Here is a 21063-nt window from a genome sequence, read left to right as displayed (position 1 = left end):
TGAAATATGGATGTTTTTGTAATTATCAGGTGTTCCTTTTGTATCAGGTATTGGCGTAACAGAGCTGAACAAGACAAGCCCAGTCCCTGCCCTCATGGTGGTTACAGTCTAGCAGGCAAGAGGACAGTAAGAGCGAATGAATGAGTAGATAAAAAGTCCTAGGTGCTTGGGGAGGATCTCACAGAAGCATGAGCCTGAAACACCTTTTTCAGAAGTGACTTTTAGGCCAGGCATGGTAGCTCACGCCTGTAATCCCAGCACTTTGGGAGGCCGAGGCAGGCCGATCACTTGAAGTCAGGAGTTCGAGACCAACCTGGCGAACATGGTGAAAACCCCATCTCTACTAAAAATTACAAAACTTAGCCGGGTGTGATGGTGGGCACCTGTAATTCCAGCTACTCGGGAGGCTGAGGCAGGAGAATCGCTTGAACCTAGAAGGCGGAGGTTGCAGTGAGCTGAGATCGTGCCACTTTACTCCAGCCTGGGCAACAGAGCAACACTGTCTCAAAAAAAAAAATTAAATAAATAAAAAAAAAAAGAAGTGACTTTTAAGCTGAGATCTGAAGGAAGAATGGATTAATAATGAGAAGTAAAACCTCAAGGCAATTAGAAGAAAATAATGCAGTGCAGGACACTAAAGGTTAAACCAAGGACTTCACTTCCTCCCCTAATAGAAGAAACCAAGGGTGCCTGGCGGAGCTTTCATAGTACATGTCACCTTCTAACCCCTCCGAGGTTAGCCTCAAAATGCTTTCAAAGCCTGTGTGTGAAGAGCACGTGCTGAATTTTCTCCTCCCCCTCCCCGGCTACGCAGCAGTGATAGGTATGGTTCTCTTGGGGGCAGTCTCTGCCCTGCACATCTGGCTGTGGGCCCAGGGTCTTGAGTGACTGCATTTCACCTGGCCTCACCTGCACTCCCGGGTACGTATGAGCCCAGCACAGGTATGGGAGGTGTTTGTCACTCTGCCAAGGTCAGCACCTGGGGACGGGGGTTGGGAAGAGCAGCCGAGGACCAGACACATGCCCGGAATCTTCAGAGACCTGTCCAGACAGCCCTGCTGCCTCTCTGTCTCTCCGTGTAGCTTAGTTTGGGGCTTTAGGTGGGCTGTGATTCATGAGTCCTTGGCCTTTTCCGGGTCACTTTCCCTCTCAGATAATCCTCTTTCTGCTTGAGAACCCCCAGGCAAAACTCTTGGGCAGCAAGGAGAGTGGTTTCTAAAGGGGCAGCCACCTCTCCTTCCCCCAGAATGGCTCCTCTGGTCTCAGAAATGCTGGCTCACACGTCACAGTGGGGTTTCCCACTTGGGGGGGCAGTGACCTCTGCCATGGGTTACCCTAAGGAAGAAAGCCAGGGTAGATAAGGGAGTCCCGAGGGGAAGGGAGGGCATAGAGGGCCACAGGCAGAGGGAAGATTCCTCAAAACATTCTCTATGTATTCAGACGTCCATTCACTCAGCCAGCAGCTACTCATTAGCCCTTACTCTGTGCCAGGGACCAAGGATATGGCCAAGGGCAGGAGAGAAAAGCAGCTCCCTCCCTCATGGAGACCCCCTTCTGTGGGGGGCAGGGGACAGTTCCTAAACATGCTTCAATGTGCAGTGGCTGCTGGCGGTGGGAAGCCCACAGGAGGCTGCTGGGTAGGAGGGAGGTCAGGGATGGCCTCTGCGGAATGGTCTGAACAAGGACCTGAAGGAAGAGAAACAGCCCACATGCCCAAAATCTGGGTTTGATGACGTCGTGGCACAACCTTACGGTGAAAAACTAGGCAGCAATTGCAGACCTTGTTTCCCATGCTCTCTGAGGGGCAAGTGGGAAGCAGTTGCAGATTGCTATGGCATTTTATGAGAGTTTGCACAAAGAAATATCTGAAGAATCCAGGTAGAAGCTAGTAGTACTTCTCTCTGAATCCTTCTAAGTAAGGGATTATGAATGATGTTATTCTTTTTTTTTTTTTTTTTTTTTTTGAGACAGAGTCTCTCTCTGTCGCCCAGGCTGGAGTGCAGTGGCATGGTGTCCATTCACTGCAAGCTCCACCCCCCGGGTTCATGCCATTCTCCTGCCTCAGCCTCTAATTTTTTTTTATTTTTAGTAGAGACGGGGTTTCACCATGTTCGCCAGGAGGGTCTCGATCTCCTGACCTGGTGATCTGCCCGCCTCGGCCTCCCAAAGTGCTGGGATTTATTCTTTTTAAGATTCATCAGTGAACAGATAATTTATAGTTAGTAAAAAGAAAAAGAAAGGAAAAGAAAAAAATGGAAAATTCCTTCTGGAAGGGGCTTTGCGTTGTAGGAAGATGAAGTGGGATACTTTCTGGGCATGGGGTGTTATTATGACAGGGCTGATTTTGTTAAAGGGATGATGTGGGGTTGCTAGGAAATCCTTGGGGATAAATTTTGAGCTGGGCCTTAACACAGTGGGTATCTAGTCTTTTTGTTTGTTTGTTTCCAAACTGAAAACATAGTAACTGAAGTAATAAAGTGGTTGTGCATTGAGCATTTTTGAAAAATTCAGGCTTTTGAAAAGCATGATTGTGAAAATCATGCAAGATCTCAGTGCGCCCATCCCGACCTCCCCTCCGTAGCCACTGTTAATATTTTGATGTATCTCTTCTAAGTTTATTCTAACCCATAGCTATTCTGTTAAAAAATAATAATAATAATAAAGGACTGTGATGACAAAAGCAGGGGTTTTGTAAGGTGGATTTCTTTTTCCCGGAACTCCACCACGGCCATCTGTCCATGCCTCCACCTGTTCATCTCCAGATACTCCTGCGGCAGATGGGCTTCCCTGAGTCAGGTGATCAAGGGCCAACAGCTGGGGAGGGAGAGTGATCAGGAAGCCTCTGCCCTTCCCTCCCTTCCCACCTCATTCCCCTTCTTCTCCAGCCTCCCCCCAGCCTTTCTGCTGCCCACACTCTCGCTGCCTGTGGCCCTGCCAGGCATGCTGAGGGGAAGGTCACCCTGCCTGGCCGGGTTCCTGCCCGCCCAGCGCCTGCCTGATTGCTGAGTGCCTGCCAAGCGCCTGCCTAATCTGGGGAGAGCTTTAGAAGCCGCCCTAGGGCAGGCTGCTCTTTTGTTTCTGGAATCCAGGCCACTCAGCAGAGGGGCTGGCTTCCTGCACTGCGCTGCTGCGGCCTTCAAGTGGACTTAGGTCAAGAGTGCCTGGGGAGGAACGCAGTCCCCTTAGAGCAAAGCCCTTGTAATGAATGCCTTCCCTGCACCCCCTAATTGGGTTAGCGAAGTGATCAGCTGGATTCTCAAACTAAACAGGATAGGCATGCTGCAGTCCTGCATTGTTATTTCTGTGCCAAAGAATCTCCCTTTTCCCAGTGAGGGGAACAAGCCGAAGCTCAAAGCTGCTAATTCTACTTGGTTTGAGGGCTCTGCAGAGGACACACTCACAGAGGCGCCTCAGCTCTAAGGTAGAAAGCCTCATTGCACGTTTCTCAAAGCAAGTTTCTTTGAAAGCCCAAAGAGCCTTTGACAGAGGTAGATCAATTCAACTTCTCTGAGACTTGATTCCCCAGCTTGAGGGAAGAGGAAGGGCCACTAGGCTTGCTGAGCTGCTGTTAACACCAAATAATCTACATTTATGGCAGCGTGACCCGCATTTCTCAGATAAGGACACTGAGGGTCAGTTCACATGCCCAAGGTTAGTAAATAGTGGAACTAAGATTCCGACCCAGAACTGCCTGACCTCACACTCTGTAGGTATCAAGCTAATCCCCGGTATGTGGGGGCGGGAGGTGAGGTGGTTGGTACAGGGAGTGACTCTGTATTTATTCTTTCTTATTCGATACATATTTATTGAATGTCTGCATCTATGCCAGCTACATAAATAAGTAAATTTTTGGCCACAAAGAAAAGACTACCAAGAGAATAAGGGGAACCTGATTTGGAATGATGGAGAGGTCAGAGAAGTCTTAGGAAGTGACATTTAAATCAGTATTTGCGGGACAAACAGAAATAGGGAGAAAGAGCATCCCAGGGAGCCAGTGTTCTAGCTTCAAAATCTTGCCCTCTTGAGACTAGCCCCTTCCAGCACGCTGTACCTACTAACCCCTACGTGACATATATTGCTGTGCATTCCAATGGTCCATAACTTTTTCTTTTTTCTTTTCTTCGCTTTTTTTTAAGACAGAGTCTCACTCTGTCACCCAGGCTGGAGTGCAGTGGTACAATATTGGCTCGCTGTAACCTCTGCTTCCCAGGTTCAAGTGATTCTCGTGCCTCAGCCTCCCATGTAACTGGGACCACAGGTGTGCACCACCATGCCCAGCTAATTTTTGTATTTTTAGTAGAGACGGGGTTTTGCCACGACGGCCAGGCTGGTCTTGAACTCCTAGCCTCAAGCGATCCGCCCGCCTTGGCCTCCCACAGTGCTTGGATTACAGGCATGAGCCACTGTACCTGGTCCATAACTTTTTCTTTTATGCACCAATGTCTTTCTTTGAGAACCTGCTCAAGGCAAAGGACGCTTTTCCCAGGAACATGTACAGGAAAGATGTTCTTTGTGTTGCCTTGAGCTCTCTTCTCTCACTTGGCTCAAGGGAAAATCTAGAAGGCTTTGAGCTTGGCCGGTTGAGTGGGGAGGGAGGTCAAAACGTTGCCTATCTGACTTGTGTTTTGGGGCTTTGGACTGCACTGATGAAAGCAGTGTGGCCCGGCCAAAGGTCACTTGGCTAAGGCTAACTTCCGGCAGCTGCAGCCCACCAGACACCAAGGATCTGTGACTGTGGCTGCTTCTTGTCATGACCCTAAACTCAGAGCCCTGTGCTTAGAGGAAATACCCATGTAGCCTGCAAGCTTGTGGGGGCTGCTGGAAGGTAGGAGCACTGTTGAGGGGAGCTGCCGCCCCACACTGGCTGCTGCTACCAGCTGTCTGGCCTTACCCTAGGAAGAAGCTGGCCAAAAGATCTCTATGCAAGGCTGCTCAGACCAGGCCAACGCCCTGCTCTAATCCCTTCAGTTTCTATTGCCCTCAGAGTAGGGCAAGGCAGTTTTCTTAACAGGGCATGCAAGCTAGGCCCCTGCCCACGTTTCCAGCCTGTGTCTAGGCACACCCTGCCTGGCTGGCTGTTCCCGAGATGGGACACTTGTGTGGCTTTGCAGGTGCTGTTTCTCCTAGTGAGAGATCCTTACCTTTCCTACATCTTCAACAGGTAAATTTTACAACTTGGCTCAATCTGTCTTCTTTGAAGTTCCCACGGGCTTGCTACTCTGTAGAGTTGGTCACGACTTCCCTCTGTTGGCCAGGACCTTCTGTATCCACCAGTGCAATTCTTTCCTTGCTTTCTTTACTGCCTCTCCCTCCCTCCCCACCCCTTCTTTCCTTCAACAATTAGTTATTGGGCACCTAACCCTGTTCTCATCACACTGGGGTGCTGAAGTAACAGTGATGTGCAAAGGAGACCCAGACCTGCCCTCAAGGAGTTTGAATTCCATGGTGGCCACATAAATTCATCAAACCATGAAGATGAAGAATACACAAGCACATCAGGTCTTTTCCTTAAAGAAGTTAAGCTGGGGCTAAAAGAGCTCCATGATTGATTGATTGATTGATTTTGAGATGGAGTCTCGCTCTGTCACCCAAGCTAGAGTGCAGTGGTGTGATCTCAGCTCACTGCAACCTCCACCTACCAGGTTCAAGTGATTTTCCTCCCTCAGCCTTCTGGGTAGCTGGGATTACAGACGCACGCCACCATGCCCAGGTAATTTTTATAGTTTTAGTAGAGATGGGGGTTTCACCGTGTTGCCCAGGCTGGTCTTGAACTCCTGACCTCAGGTGATCCACCCCCCTCAACCTCCCAAAGTGCTGGGTTTACAGGTGTGAGCCACTGCACCCAGCCGAGCTCCATGACTTAAAAAAAAATAAAAATAAAAAAGTTTTCTGGTAAACCCAAGCAATTAAAAAAAATGTTGAAAAAAGGGATACTTTGAAAGTCTTCTAATTCAGATCTTTTGCTAGTTAGATAAAGCCCAGGGACTCAGGGACTTTTTGAAACTCAATTTCTTCATATATAAACATAAGGGAGAAGAAATAATTTATTCAGGCTTTGAGAGCCTCCCATGAGCAAAGCTCTTGGACTGCGAAAAATAGCTGAGTCCTGGTCTCTGAGCTCTCTGGAGGATCAGGCCGGAGGAGAAGTAATCAGTGTGAAATCTCAACTCAAGCCTCACTTTCAGGAGACAGGCCTCCCTCCCGTCGGAGACGATGGGGCCTCCGAGCATCTGTGGCTTTCTTTTGCAGTATTAGTTCATCACAGTTTGGAATTCTGCAACTGTCTTGTTGCTGGATTGCCACCTCTCTCCCTTGTTGGACTGTGGACTCCATGACTGTGAGTGATACATCTGTCTTGTTTTTTTATAGCAGCTTTATTGAGATATAATAATTCATATATCATAAAATTCACTTTTATTTTATTTTTTTTTTGAGACAGGGTCTGGCTCGGTCGTCCAGGCTGGAGTGCAGTGACACAATCTCGGGTCACTGCAGCCTCCTCCTCCTGTGCTCAAGTGATCCTCGCACCTCAGCCTCCCAAGTAGCTGGGACTATAGGCACGCACCACTACAACGGGCTAATTTTTTTATTTTTTGTGGAAATGGGGTTTTGCCGTGTTGCCCAGGCTAGTCTCAAACTCCTAAACTCAAGCAATCCACCCGCCTCAGCCTCCCAAAGTGCTGGGATTACAGGTGTGAGCCACTGCACCTAGCCAAAATTTAGCTTTTTTAACGTGCAATTAAGCAACCTAAATGTCCATCAACAGATAAGTGGATAAAGAAAATGTGCTACATGTACACAGTGGAGTACTATTCAGCAAAAAAAAGAGTGAGATCCTGTCATTTGCAACATGGATGGAACTGGAGATCACTATATTAAGTGAAATAAGCCAGGCACAGAAAGACAAACTTCACATATTCTCACTTATTTGTGGAATCTAAAAATCAAAGCAGTTGAACTCATGGACATAGAGAGTAGAAGGATAGTTACCAAAGGCTGGGAAGGGTAGTGGGGGTTGTAGGGGAGGTGGGGATAGTTAATGGATACAAAAAAAATAGAAAGAATGAATAAGACATACTATTTTATTGCACAACAGGGTGACTATAATCAATAATATCTTAATTGTACATTTCAAAATAACTAAGTGTGATTAGATTGTTTGTAACACAAAAGATAAATGCTTGCGGGGATGGATACCCCATTCTCCATGATGTGCCATTATTTCACATTGCATACCTGTATCAAAACGTCTCCTGTACCCCACAAATCTATATACCTACTATGTACCCACAAAATTAAAAACAAAAAAATTAAAATGTGCAGTTTAGTTGTTTGTGTATTCACAGAGCTATACAATCATCACCACTATCTAATGACAGAACAGCTTTATAACTCCAAAAAGAAACCCCATACCCATTAGCAGTTATTTCCCGTTAACTGTTACCCCTAACCTCTGGCAACCACTAATCTACTTTCTGTTTGTATGGATTTGCCTGTTCTGGACATTTCATATAAATGGAATTATATAATATGTGGCCTTTTACAACTGGCTTTTTTCACTTAACATAATGTTTTCAAGATTCATCCCTCTTGTAACGTGTCATATTCTATTGTATGGATACATTACATTTTGTTTATCCATTCTTCAGTTGATAAGCGTTTGAGTTGATTCTACTTGGGAACTGTTATGAATGATGCTGCTGTGAGTATTCGTATACAAGTTTTTGTGTGGCCGTATGTTTTCATTTCTCTTAGGTATATATGTATATACCAAGGAATGGAATGGCTGGGTCACGTGAGAACCCTACATTTAACATTTTGAGGAGTTTCCAGACTGTTTCCCACAGTGGCTGCACCATTTTACTTACCCACCAGCAGTATCTGAGGGTTCCAATTTGCCCCTATCCAGTACTTTATATACATTTTCAGTTTTGTATTGATTTTTTTCACAACAACCATTCTAATGAGTGTGAGGTGGTATCTTATCAAGATTTTAATTTGCATTTCCGTAATGATTAGTAATGTTGGTCACATCTTCATGTGTTTGTTGGTCATTTTTATACTTTCTTTGGAGAACTGTCTTGTCAGTTCATTGCCCATTTTTAAATTGGGTTGTTTGCCTTTTTATTGTTGAGCTGTAAGAGTTCTTTATATATTCTGGATACAGTCTTTTATTAACATGTGATTTTCAAATATTTTCCTCCATTTTGCAGGTTGTCTTTTTACTTTCTGGATGGTGTCTTTGGAAGCACAAACGTTTTAAGTTTTGAAATTCAACTTATGTATTTTTCCCTTGATTGCTTCTTGTTTTAGTGTCATATCTAAGAAACCATTGCCTAATCTAAGGCCATAAAGATTTCCCCCTGTTTTCTTCTAAGAGTTTTATAGTTGTAAGTCTTACATTTAGGTCTGTGTCTATCTTATTCCAGATTGCATCCCCAGTGCCTAGAATAACGCCCAGTGTAGAGAAGATACAAAATACTTATTGAGTAAAATGAATGAATGACTAGCTCTTGAATGAATGAATGAATGAATGAGCAGATATCCCTTTCTAGTCCTGGATCTGCTGCTAGTTAAGTAAGCCCCAGGGTTAAGAGAGCAGTATTCCATGGAAGAGGGGCACCCATTTGTTTCAGTCTCATCCCCTTGTGAGCCTGCCATAAGTGAGCTTTCACATTCCTTTCCTGCCAACTTATTTCCTGTTTTCCTTCAATTTTACTTCTTTTTAGTTTCCTTCTTTGGCAAAATGTCGCAAAGACATTTCCTAAACAAGTAGTGTCTAGGCTAGGCGTGATGGCCCAGGCCTGTAATCCCAGCACTTTAGGAGGCCACGGTGGGAGGGATCACTTGAGGCCAGGAGTTTGAGACCATCCCAGGCAACACAATGAGACCCCAGTTTCTACAAAAAATACAAAAATAATGAGCTGGGTGCAGTAGGGTATGCTTGTAGTCCTCGCTACTTGGGAGGCCAAGGTGGGAGGACTGCTTGAGCCCAGAAGTTCATGGCTTCTGTGAGCTGTGATTGCACCACTGCACTCCAGCCTGGGTAAGAGGGGGAGACTCCTCTCTTAAAAAAACAAACAAACAAACAGTGTCTAATCTAGTTTGATTAAATGGTAAATATGAGAGATACTGCATATAAGAACATTTTTATGTTGTAAAAGTCTTTGTTGGTTTGATATCTTTTATTGGTTTTTCTCGAGTTAGACAAATAAGGTAATGTGGCAGTATATAAATTGCAAAGTAGAAGTAAAAGTCATCTAGTCACCTCCCAGGGGCGTGGGAAGTATCATGATATCTGAACTTACTTTTAGAAAAAAAAATGTATATGCATGTAGAGAGAAAGAAGGCAAATGTCAAAAATTAGGGAATTGAGGTGAAGGGTATTTGGGAGTTCCTTGTACTATTATTTCAACAACTTTTTTAGGTTGATTTTTTTCAAAAACCTGTCTCTCGTAATCCTACCCTCAGAAAGAATTAGATGTGGATCCTGAGAGGTCAGAAGTGTGCCAGGCATTTTACATACATTTTAAATTTAGTTCTCAGCTCTTGGGGAGGAAACAAAGGTGATGGCCGGTGACCAGGGTCACACAACTTGGCTGAGTAGTGGAACCAGAATTTGGATGTGTTACTTCAGACCAGACCCTGGGGAAAAAAAAAGAATTTGGACTTAGACCTCTGACCCCAAGGCCTTTATTCCTTTATGGCCTTGTGTATCTCAAATAGCAAACCTTTCCCCTGGGAAGGAATGACTGGCTTCCTCTGTCATCCTCTAGGTCCCTGATACTTTATGAGCCTGTGCTTAGCGAAAGCAGATGGGAGATAGCCCAGGAGGGGCTGCCATCCTGGGACTTGCAGGAAAACTAAGAAGGGTATGGAGGGAATTGTCACCTCCCATTCAGTCAGCAGGCAGGCCCTGAGGTCCCATTTCCTGGGACAGCCGAGACTGTCAGGAGGCAGCCCTGACCGTCACCCCTCCGCCCCGCCTGTCCTCCAGGAACTGAAGCTGCCCACCTTCCGAGCCCACTCCCCACTCCTGAAGAGCCGCCGGTTCTTCGTGGACATCCTGACCCTGCTAAGCAGCCACTGCCAGCTCTGCCCTGCAGCCCGGCACCTGGCTGTCTACCTGCTGGACCACTTCATGGATCGCTACAACGTCACCACCTCCAAGCAGCTCTACACCGTGGCTGTCTCCTGCCTCCTGCTTGCAAGTAAGCGAAAACCTACGTCTTCCTCTGCGCTTGTGTGGTCTCCTCCCCCTCAGTGCGCCTGGCTGCTTCCAAATTACTTTACATTTTGACGATCTTTGCACGTCTTATATGTTCATCCTTCACTGAGCGTTTTTTAGCATCAACATTTTTAGATGCAACGTTTTTTAGCATCTTTAATGTACCAGACCAAGTGATAAGGATGTTAGCAGCTTGTCTCAATTAATCCACACAGTGGCCCTAGGAGACAGATACTCTTAGTATACCCCACTTTACAGAGGCACAGAGAGGTGACGAAGCCAGTTTTGGGCTGCCCAGGTAGTATATGGCAGACAAGATTTGAGCCCAGAACTGCATGGTGTCAGAACCTGTGCCCTCAACCTCCTGTCTCCTGCTTCCTGGTATGGGGGATCTGAACGTGCTGGGAGGGGAACCCTAGCAACCACTGTTCATAAGGTGTTTTGAAATGTGACTGCTTGATTTGGACCTAAGCAGGATCCATTGTGTGGTCACCAGGCCTGGGCACGGCCCTCTTGGGGTTTGCACCTTCCAAACAGGCCTCACTAGAAACACAGCGTAGCTTTGACCATCTGTCTCTCCGCCTTGGTAGGGATTACTGAGTTAATTCGCTGCTACTCAGATGATCTCCTTAAAACACAGTTCTGCCATGCCACCCTGCCATTTAACGTCACCCCATGGTTTACTGGCAGTCTTAGGATAAAGACCGACCCTTGAGTTCCTGCCTCTTTGCCCTGTGCCTTTCTCCTCATCACTTCCTGGGTTCCAGCCACACTGGCCAAGCCCCCTCTTGTCATAGAACTTTGCACATGCTGTTCCCTCTACCTGGATTGCTTCTCGCTCTCTCCCGCTGCCCACCTGGTTCTGGTTAAACATCACCCAGGCTCTACATCCCTGTGAAAACCTTCCCCCCCTTCCCTCAGCAGGTGAGCTCTCCCAAGTATGCAGACCCTCAGCGTCATGTGCTTTGAATTAACAACCACCCCCCCCCCCCATGGATAGCAAGTTTCAGGGATGGAAAGGAGCTTGGCACATAGTAAGACCTCAAAAATAAATTGTGGAATCAGTGAAACTAATGGAGCTAATGGTTCCTTGAGAGCCAGGCCTCTACACTTCTCTAGGTTGCCCTAATGCAGAGGAATGGAATGCCCCAGAGGCCTCAGGCTCAAAGTGGCCAGGTACAATTAGGACATTTCTTTGACATCTGGTATTTTATCCTTGACAGTCAGATTTTACATTCTCCTCTGAGATATGTTTCTGCCCTATTTCATTATTCATTTCCCCTCCCTGCCCTACCATCCTTCATCCTGCTTAGTGCTGCAGGACTATGGCACCCACTTTCTTCTGTAGCTTTGTCTGCCTTTGGCAGGCTTCCATAAACCCTATGGGCACGATCACCCAGTTCCAGAAGCACAGATTTAGAGTTTTCAGAATTCTGTCTCGTTTTTGACGCTGGCACCTTTTACCTGCTGTTGTTCATGATTCCATTGGCTGCTTTAGGCTCATAGCCCCACATTTGGTGATTTTTCTCTGTCTTGGGCCAACTGGATTCCCTTGTTACACATGGGAGCCAGTCTTGCTGGGTGTCCAGCCTGTCTCAGCACCCCAAATCAACGTGCAGCCCCCTTTCATCTGCAGGGCTTGTGAAACATCTCTGGCTGTGGAGGGCACGCTGGGCGTCATATTTCAAGCAGCACAGGAGAAATTCGCACCACGGCCTTTGGCCTGCTGCTGTCTGTGATCTATGGGCTGCATCGAGGCCTGCTGGGGGCAGGGGACTTATATTTCTCCATGGGGCCATGGAAGCTCTCCCCAAGTGTCTGTCTGGGGAGCTGGGATGTGAGGCACACACTGGAGACTCCTTTGTGCTGCTGCCGCCTTGGCAGAGAGAGGGAGTGTTTCAGATGGAGAGGCAGACGCCCTCACCCACGTGTCTGAGGGCAGCACAGCCTCGGGCAGCAGGAACGGATTTTTCAGGACACCTGCCATATGCTGCAGAGACCAGAGGGAAGAAAAGTTTCCATGACAGCCTGAAATCCTATTCTTCCCTCCTCCCCTCTCCCCAGGCCATTGTGGGCCACAAGGGGGATCCCCTTGCCTCAGGAAGTTTGGAGATCTGCTAATTTGGTACCAAATTATTCTGAGATAAGAAGAGCTGGGGTTCTTGCCCCCCGCCATCTGTCAATCTCATGTTTTTAAATCTGCTTCCAGATAGACAGGAAGGCCAGGCGTGGTGGCTCACACCTATAATCCCAACACCTTGGGAGGCAGAGGCAGGTGGATCACCTGAGGTCAGGAGTTCGAGATCAGCCCACCCAACATGATGAAACCTTGTCTCTCCTAAAAATACAAAAAAATTAGCCAGGCCAGTCGGATAACCTGAGGTCAGAAGTTTGAGACCAGCCTGACCAACATGGAGAAACCCCATCTTTACTCAAAATACAAAATTAGCTGGGCATGGTGGCACATGCCTGTCATCCCAGCTACTCAGGAAGCTGAGGCAGGACAATCGCTTGAACCCGGGAGGCAGAGGTTGCGGTGAGCCGAGATCGCGCCATTGCATTCCAGCCTGGGCAACAAGAATGAAACCCCATCTCAGAAAAAAAAAAAAAAAAAAAAAAACCAGACAGGAAGCAGAGATGGGATTTTCTCACCTACCTACAGCCCCTTCTTCCCAGTCAAACAGGACTCAGCCAGGGGCCCATGTCTGCGGGCCACAGGAGGAGGCAGAAGAAGCAAGAGCATTTCGTCATTCCACAGTGGACACGTGGCAAAGACACCCTCTCTCCCTCAGAGTTTATTGTTTGCATCTCCTACCTTAACACAGGATAGAAATGTACTATAAATATAGTATACAGATCACTATACTGTAAATGAAGTTGAGCCTCCCTCTTTTATAATCTTTCATCTTATACAGCACCCCTCCTGCAATGTTTTTTTGTTGTTCCTGTTGTTTAATGAAAAGGATAATTTGACAACATGGAAATCCCACGACTTCCAGGTGAGTTGGCTTTGGCAGTGCCCCTGAATCATCGGCATCAGCGGCTGTGGCTTCCTTCCTTACTGTTCTGTTTCTACACGCTGGACCCCATGCCAGGCACTTTACACACGTCACACGGATCCTCACGACCAGCCTATGCGGTCGTGCTGTCACCCACCCCTTTTATAGGTTCAGAGAGGTCACGAAACTTGCCCAACTTGTAGTGTGGGGTTGTGTATGTGGTTTTCTTTTTTTTTTTTTTCAGTAAAGAAAAATACAACCAGGCACAGTGGCTCACACCTGTAATCCCAGCACTGGGAGGCTGAGGCAGGCAGATCCCTTGAGGCCAGCAGTTCAAGACCAGCCTGGCCAACATGGAGAAACCCTGTCTCTACTAAAAAAAAACCCCACAAAAATTAGCTGGGTGTTGGTGGCTCGTGCCTGTAGTCCCAGCTACATGGGAGGCTGAGGCTGGAGAAATTGCTTGAGCCCGGGAAGCAGAGGTTGCAGTGAGCTGAGATCATGCCACTGCACTCCAGCCTGGGTGACAGAACAAGACCCTGTCTCAAAAAAGAAAAAAGAGAAAGAGATAAAATTCATGCCACAACATAAAATTCAGGATTTTAACCATTTTAAAGTGTACAGTTGAGTGGTGTTTAGCACCTTCACGCTGTCTCTACTTCCAGAACATTTTTATCACCTTAAAAGGAACCTTTGTACCCATTAAGCAGTCACTTGCCATTTCTTCCTGCCCCCCAGCTCTGGCAGCCACTAATCTGCTTTCTGTCTGTGTGGATTCGTCTATTCTGGCTATTTTATATAAAGAGGATTATACAATATGTGACCATTTGTGTCTAGCATTGTTCTCTTCATACAGAATTTTGAAGGATCATCCATGTTGCAACACGTATCAGTACCTCATTTCTTTTTTTTTCTTTCTTTTCTTTTCTTTTTTTTTTTTTTTGAGATGGAGTTTCGCTCTTATCGCCCAGGCTGGAGTGCAATGGCACGATCTCAGCTCATTGCAACTTCCACCTCCCAGGTTCAAGCAATTCTCCTGCTTCAGCGCCGCCCCTCAACCCACACCGCCCCGAGTAGCTGAGACTACAGGTGTGTCCCACTACGCCCGGCTAATTTTGTATCCTTAGTAGAGACAGGGTTTCACCATGTTGGCCAGGTTAGTCTCAAACTCCTGACCTCAGGTTATTCACTCGCCTTGGCCACACAAAGTGCTGGGATTACAGGTGTGAGCCACTGCGCCCGGCCTTCATTTCTTTTTATGACTGAATAATATTCCATTGTATATCCCACAGTGTGTTTATCCAGTCATGTGTTGATGGATGTTTAGGTGGTTTTCACCTTTTGGCTATTGTGAACAGCACTGCAATGAACATTCAGGTACCAGTTATATTTGAACACTGGTTTCTAATTCTTTTGGGTATATGTCTGTGGGTTGGATTATGGGTCATGTGGCAATTTTATGTTGGACTTTTTGAGACACCTTGGAGTTTTGCTTTTGCTTGGTAGTTGCTGCCTGGAGATGACTGCAGTGTTGAGTCTTTGGCCCCAGGGCATGGACCACCCTGAAGAGGGAGGGAAGATTGGGGGGAAAGCCAGGAGGGTAAGAGGTGACCTTTTGCTAGGGTAGCTAGGCCTTAACTGTAAGATCTTATTATTTTGTACAAGAAGTGTGAGATATGTTTTTACTTTAAAAAACCTGAAAGAATTTAGCCAGGTGTGGTGGCACGTGCTTGTAGTCCCAGCTACTTGGGAGGCTGAGGTGGGAGGAACTTTTGAGCCCAGGAGGTGGAGGTTGAAGTGAGCTGAGATCTTGACACTGCACACCAGCCTGGGCAACAGAGCCAGACCCTGTCTCAAAACAAACAAACACAAAAAAACTGAAAGGTACAGAAGTACCTAGTGCAAAAAATTAGTTTCTCCCCTTTGCTCACACTCCCACTCTCAAAGTTTTGTGTGAATCCTTCCAGACCTCAGCCGGGCGCGGTGGCTCATGCCTGTAATCGCAGCACTTTAGGAGGCCAAGGCGGGCGGATCACTTGAGATCAGAAGTTCAAGACCAGCCTGGCCAACATGGTGAAACCCCCACTCTACTAAAAATTCCAAAAATTAGCCAAGCATGGTGGCACACACCTGTAATCCCACCTACTCAGGAGGCTGAGGTGGAAGAATTGCTTGAACCTGGGAGGCGGAGGTTGCAGTGAGCCAAGATTGCACCACTGCACTCCAGCCTAGGCCACAGGGCAAGACTCTGTCTCAAAAAAAAAAAAAAAACAACGAAAACAACACAAATCCTTCCAAACCTCGATGTGTTTTCATAACTGGGAAAATAAACTTATTTTTCACTTATGGGGGGAGAATGACTCATAGATTACACCCCTACACACTACCCAGTGAACAAAACTGCCAGATTCCATCTCCTCATTCCTTTTCCATTCTTCCTTTTTCTTCCCCATCTAATTGCAATTCCATCGTACTTTTTCTGTTTTCTTTCACTGTTACTTCCGGACCCTGAGCCTGAGCCTGTCCCTGAGAAAACAAGGTTTCTCACTGGTAAGTGGTTTTCCTCTGTCCTCTGAGCCCCTCCTGCCCCTGGCCCACTGCCTGTTGTCTGTGAAAAGCAGTGGCAGCTGAGGCTGATAGATCTGACTCTTACAGTAAAGTTCTGACTTCTGGTTTCTGTAGGTGGGGCCACATCCTGTGCTGACCTTCGTGCTGGCCCCTGTCCTCCTCCCTAGGAGAGAGAAGTGTCTGGCAGGAGGTGATCGCATGGCCTTACTTTCAGGGGGGTGGGAAAGCCCCTCTCTCTGGCTCTGGTCCTCCTGCAGAGCAGGGTCCCCTAGCTGTGAGTCAGTCATGCTGTGCTGAGCTTGCCTGTGAAAAGGCCCATCTCCTTACTACAGATTGTTTTTTTTTGAGACAAGGTCTCACTCTGTCACCTAGGCTGGAGTGCAGTGGCGTGATCTTGTCTCATTGCAACCTCCGCCTCCTGGGTTCAGGTGATTCTCGTGCTTCAGCCTCCTGAGTAGCTGGGATTACAAGCACACACCACCACATCCAGCTCATTTTTTTATTTTTAGTAGAGTCGGGGTTTCACCGTGTTGACCAGGCTAGTCTCAAACACCTGACCTCAAATGATCTGCCCGCCTTGGCCTCCCAAAGTGCTGGGATTACAAGCGTGAGCCACCACACCTGGCCCTTACTATAGATTTTTAAAATTACACTTATTATACTCACTTGTAAAGTGAGATCTAAAGAATAAAATAAAAATCCTTTTCCCAATCCCAGGTAACCCCTGGGAACAGTTTCTTCCGAATTTGATCTGGTGTATTTTTCTGGAATTGTTCCATGGATATACAAACAGTTGATTCTCATTATTAACGGATTCTGTTCTTGGGAATTTGCCTACTTGCTAAAACTCTTTTGTAGACCGAGTGTAGTGGCTCATGCCTATAATCCTAGCACTTTGGGAGGCCAAGGTGGGTGGATCACCTGAGGTCAGAAGTTCGAGACCAGCCTGGCCAACATGGGGAAACCCCTTCTCTACTACAAATACAAAGAAATTAGCCAGGCGTGGTGGTGGGCACCTGTAGTCCCAGCTACTCAGGAGGCTGAGGGAGGAGAATTGCTTGCACCTGGGAGGCAGAGGCTGCAGTGAGCCAAGATCGTACCACTGTACCACAGCTTGGATGACAGTGAGACTCTGTCTCAAAAAAAAGAAAAAAGTGGCAGCACTTTCGTGGTGCTTCGCAAACACGCACAGAGCTGTGTGTCCCATATGGATTGACCCATACCCATATTTCAAGCCAAGACCCAGTAAGAAGCACTCTGCCTTCTTCTTTCACCTCTCACACTGTAAACAAATGTGTTTTTAGTGCACTTAGTGCCACATTTTTCATATTTTTCTGCTTTTTGTTGGTGATTTGGGTGTCAACAAGTCTCCAAGAATAGAGCTGAAGTGCTGTCTAGAGCTCCCAAGGTCAAGAAGGCTGTGATGTGCCTTGTAGAAAAAAGCCTCTATTAGAGAAGCTGTGTTCAGTTAGAAGTTATAATGCTGTTGGCCATGAGTTCAATATTAATGAATTAATGTATTAAACAAATACACAACACAAAGTTATAGGCTGATCAGTTGATGAAATGTTGTGATCAGAGGCTTGCAGGAACCTAACCTTGTACCTTCCCCTAGGAGCAATGGTTCATTATTCACTAATTGAGTGTTCACAATGGCTTTATAGAGCATAACTGACATGAATAACAAGAATTGACCAGATATATTTACACAGCTGGGTTACTGCTAAAGGTGCTTTCTTCATAGTATGTTAGGGAACCTCTTTTTCCATCAGTGCTTGTGGATTTACTTCACTCTTTTTATTGACTGCAAAGTCCTTTGTTTTATAAACACTGTCATTTATGTAATGATTTCTCTATTTTTGGACATTTAGGTTGCCATCTGTTTTTTTCACTGCTGTATACAATATGACAGTGACTAGCTTTTTCCCTGTATCTTTGCAAACTTACATGAGTCTGACTGTAAGATAAATTCCCAGAGGTGGAATTGTTTTGGTCAACAGGTAGGTACACTGAAGATTTTGATAAGTAGTGCCAAATTGCCTTACGAAGTTTTAACTCAACCAACAGCTGATGAGATCCGTTTTTCCCTGAATTTGAACTTCATTCGTGGGAGCCTTTGGTGGTATAGTGGTGAGCACAGCTGCCTTCCAGAAAAACATTTATTTGACTTATTCTCTACCTAAACAATAAACTATAAAAGAACAAACAGTGTCTCTTCTCCATCCTGGCCCCTCACCCGTGTCCACTTCGGCTTCTCTTCGGTGCTCCCAGCCACGAGAGCCTTTGCCCTGCATTTCTGCCTTTCCCTATCCAGGAAGCACAGACAAGGAATCCTTTCCAGACCGATTGCTTTTAGTGCCTGTTAAGCCTCATGTCTTAGGGCAGATACCACTAAAAGCTATTGCCTGCCAGGTACCTGCAGTGGGGCTTCAGGAGATTCTAGGAGAGGCCTGTCTTCCTCCCAGTAAAACAGCATCACTCCCCCTGCATCCTCCATCCCCCACTCACCCCTGGTTTGATTACTTGGCAACTGTTGCTTCTGAAAAGCAGCTTCTTTGACAACAAGGCAGGGGGCGGGATGGGGTCTCCCCATTGGAGATTTCAGAAACTTGAAAGCAGTCTTAATCCTTTCTGGTGGACAAGGATGAATGAACATGCTGCTTCCTAGCATCATCACATCAGCTCTCCCCAAAGCTGGGAAGGCTTGAGATGCCTCCAAGGCTCTAATTGTAGGCAGCAACTGCAAATGGGGCAATATTTCCAGGTGGTCTTTTTCAGGGGTGTATTTCTGACAAAACATGAGATTTATTGATAGAATTAAACCTAAATCTGCAAGGAAACGTGGCAGCGCCCTTGCAGGAGATAATTTAATAGCTCCCTACATCTTATGCAAGAGTGGTCAGGAGGAAACTCCATTTCCTCCCTGCCGTGGAGAGCATTTGAAATGCTTGAGCCTTTCAGTGTTTGAACATTTCAGGAATCAGAACAGGTCTTAAACATTTGACGTGTGCAATTAAAGTGACTATTGCTTATCTTTCCTCCAAAACACTGCCATGACATCAATGGTGCTTCTCTAATCAGTGCCATTTGGGTGGTGGCCACGCGTCACGGGGCAACTGGAAAAGGTGGTCTCTCACATTAGTGAGAGCCATGCTAAGCAAATCTGGGCACGGGGCTCGAATGTCACAGCACAGTGAGCGGAGGACATGGTGATTTTCCATTTCCTGTTCCATCTCTGCAGACTGGCAGGCTTAGAGCTGTTTCAGGGGAGGAATTTTGTGTAAACTGCCTGTCAGACAGCTAGCTGGGCCGGAAACTCTTAAATTGCCTTAGCAAGTTTAACACCCAGACCTGTTTATCCAGGGCCTAACTTTCTGGGCTCTGCATGGCTTTTTTTATTTTAATTTTATTTTTGTTTTCCGGGAGTGGGGATTGTATTTCAAGCTGCATGAATTAATTGAACATGCGGTATTCAGGAGCCCCTGATCACAGCAGCCCACCCCTCACCACCCAGGCACTATCAGTATTGTCGGTTGTGATAGCTAGCACTGGCAGGGCAGCTTTGGTTGGTTTTGAAATCCGTTTCAGACTCAAAGGAGATATGTCGGCCTGTTCTATCCCTTGGTGCTAAGATTAGAGATTATTTTTATGTGTGGAGCATTTGCCTGGATTTTTGAGATCATCTTCAAGGAGTGTGTGTTGCCTCCCTCCACCTCCTAAATCTTAATTTTAATTACAAGCATTGTGGTGTCTAGACAGGAAAAGTCTGTCTTTGTCACCAACGTAGTGAGGTTTCTGGGACTTTTCTAGGAAAGTCTGATGCCTCCCGACTTGTAGGTACTTGTAAAACAGGTTCATGCTGAGATATTCTTGGACTGGAGCAGACCTACGTTCTGGAACGTTCCTGGCAGTTATTCTGCTAGCTCTGGCTTCTAGATTCCCAGCAGCAGGGTCTTGCCTTCTGAGGAGTTTAAAGTGTTTTTAATCAACAGGAGAGTAATATTTGTTCCTGTAGAAAACCAGAAAATGGGAAAAAATAAAAATAACAAAATAAAAATCACTTGTAATCTCACTACATTTCTCTTTTCTATAATCGGAACCTGGGGTGGAGGGTAAATCCTAGCCTCCGTGGTGATGGGATAGTTCATGTTTATTGAGTGTTTATTTTTATTTATCTTTTTGAGGCAGGATCTTACTCTGTCACTCAGGCTGGAGTACAGTAGCATGATCACGGCTCCCTGCACCTCAACCTCCCAGTACCTGGGACCACAGGCGCGTCCACACCACCAGGCCCTGCTAATTTTTTTTTTTTTTTTTTGAGACACCGTTTCACTCTGTCACCCAGGCTGGAGTGCAGTGGCGCAATCTCGGCTCACCACAACCTCCGCCTCCCAGGTTCAAACGATTCTCCTGCCGCAGCCTCCTGAGTAGCTGAGATTACAGGCGCCCACCACCTCACCCAGCTAATTTTTGTATTTTTAGTAGAGACAGTGTTTCACCATATTGGTCGGGCTGGTCTTGAACTCCTGTCCTCAAGTGATCTGCCACCCCCGGCCTCCCAAAGTGCTAGGATCACAGGCAGGCGTGAGCCACTGTGCCCAGACTTTTTTTTTTTTTTTTTTTTTTGGTAGAGACAAGGTTTTGCCATGTTGCTCAGGCTGGTCTCTAACTTATGTGCTCAAGCGGTCCACCAGCCTCGGCCTCCCAAAGTGCTGGGATTACAGGCATGAGTCACTGTGCCCAGCCTATATGTCACACAGTGTTCTGAATTTTTTACACAGATTTACTAATTTAATCCTCAACACAATTCTATAAGGTAGGCTGTAGTTGTATTTTCCCCAAGTATCAGAGGAAGAATCTGAGGCGCCGTAAGTTGGGACACTTCCCTAAAAGCATACAGCTAGGATGTGGTTAGTAATGGGGACCCAGGTTGTCACCTTGGGGTTGACTCAGTGGCTCTCAGCCACTGTACAACTATGGCCCTAGTTGTACAGCCAGACCACGTCCTTCCTTGGCTGTGCCAGGAAGACTCAGGTCAGAACACGGAGAGATTGCTGGGAAACTCCTGGGCACACTTCCTTCTGAGCCAGCAGAGCAGCATTTGTGCTGACCCCGATGAAAACATCAGCCCTCAGGGCCAGCTCTTGTATCTGGAAGCATCTCCCCTCTGAACCTCAAGGGCGGTACCCAAGATGGCCTCTCCTTTTCCTTCTGCCTGTTCCCCGCATGGGTCAGAACAAAGGATCAGGGTCCCCAGTGCCCACACAT

At 46.6% G+C, this 21063-nt stretch overlaps 1 protein-coding gene across 11 annotated transcripts in view; it reads left to right on the top strand.

Annotated features, from left to right (window-relative positions):
- The window catches only part of CCNJL (cyclin J like), a 60893-nt gene that overhangs the window by 21910 nt on the left and 17920 nt on the right, over positions 1-21063 (top strand). For 4 of the 11 annotated variants that reach the window (XM_032158528.2, XM_058440101.1, XM_032158530.2 and 1 more), the window contains one exon: positions 9998-10211. In XM_032158528.2, coding sequence (XP_032014419.1) covers positions 9998-10211 — 214 coding nt within the window. Of the gene's footprint in view, positions 1-6249; positions 6338-9997; positions 10212-12359; positions 15778-21063 lie in introns of those variants that run through there. The other 7 variants (XM_032158529.2, XM_058440098.1, XM_058440100.1 and 4 more) reach the window with 7 other exon arrangements.

This window comes from Hylobates moloch, unplaced genomic scaffold (assembly GCF_009828535.3).
Source record: "Hylobates moloch isolate HMO894 unplaced genomic scaffold, HMol_V3 SCAFFOLD_6, whole genome shotgun sequence".
Classification (NCBI taxonomy): Eukaryota; Metazoa; Chordata; class Mammalia; order Primates; family Hylobatidae; genus Hylobates; species Hylobates moloch.
Note: the sequence above shows the minus strand (reverse complement) of the source record. Positions and strands in the feature narration are given on the sequence as shown.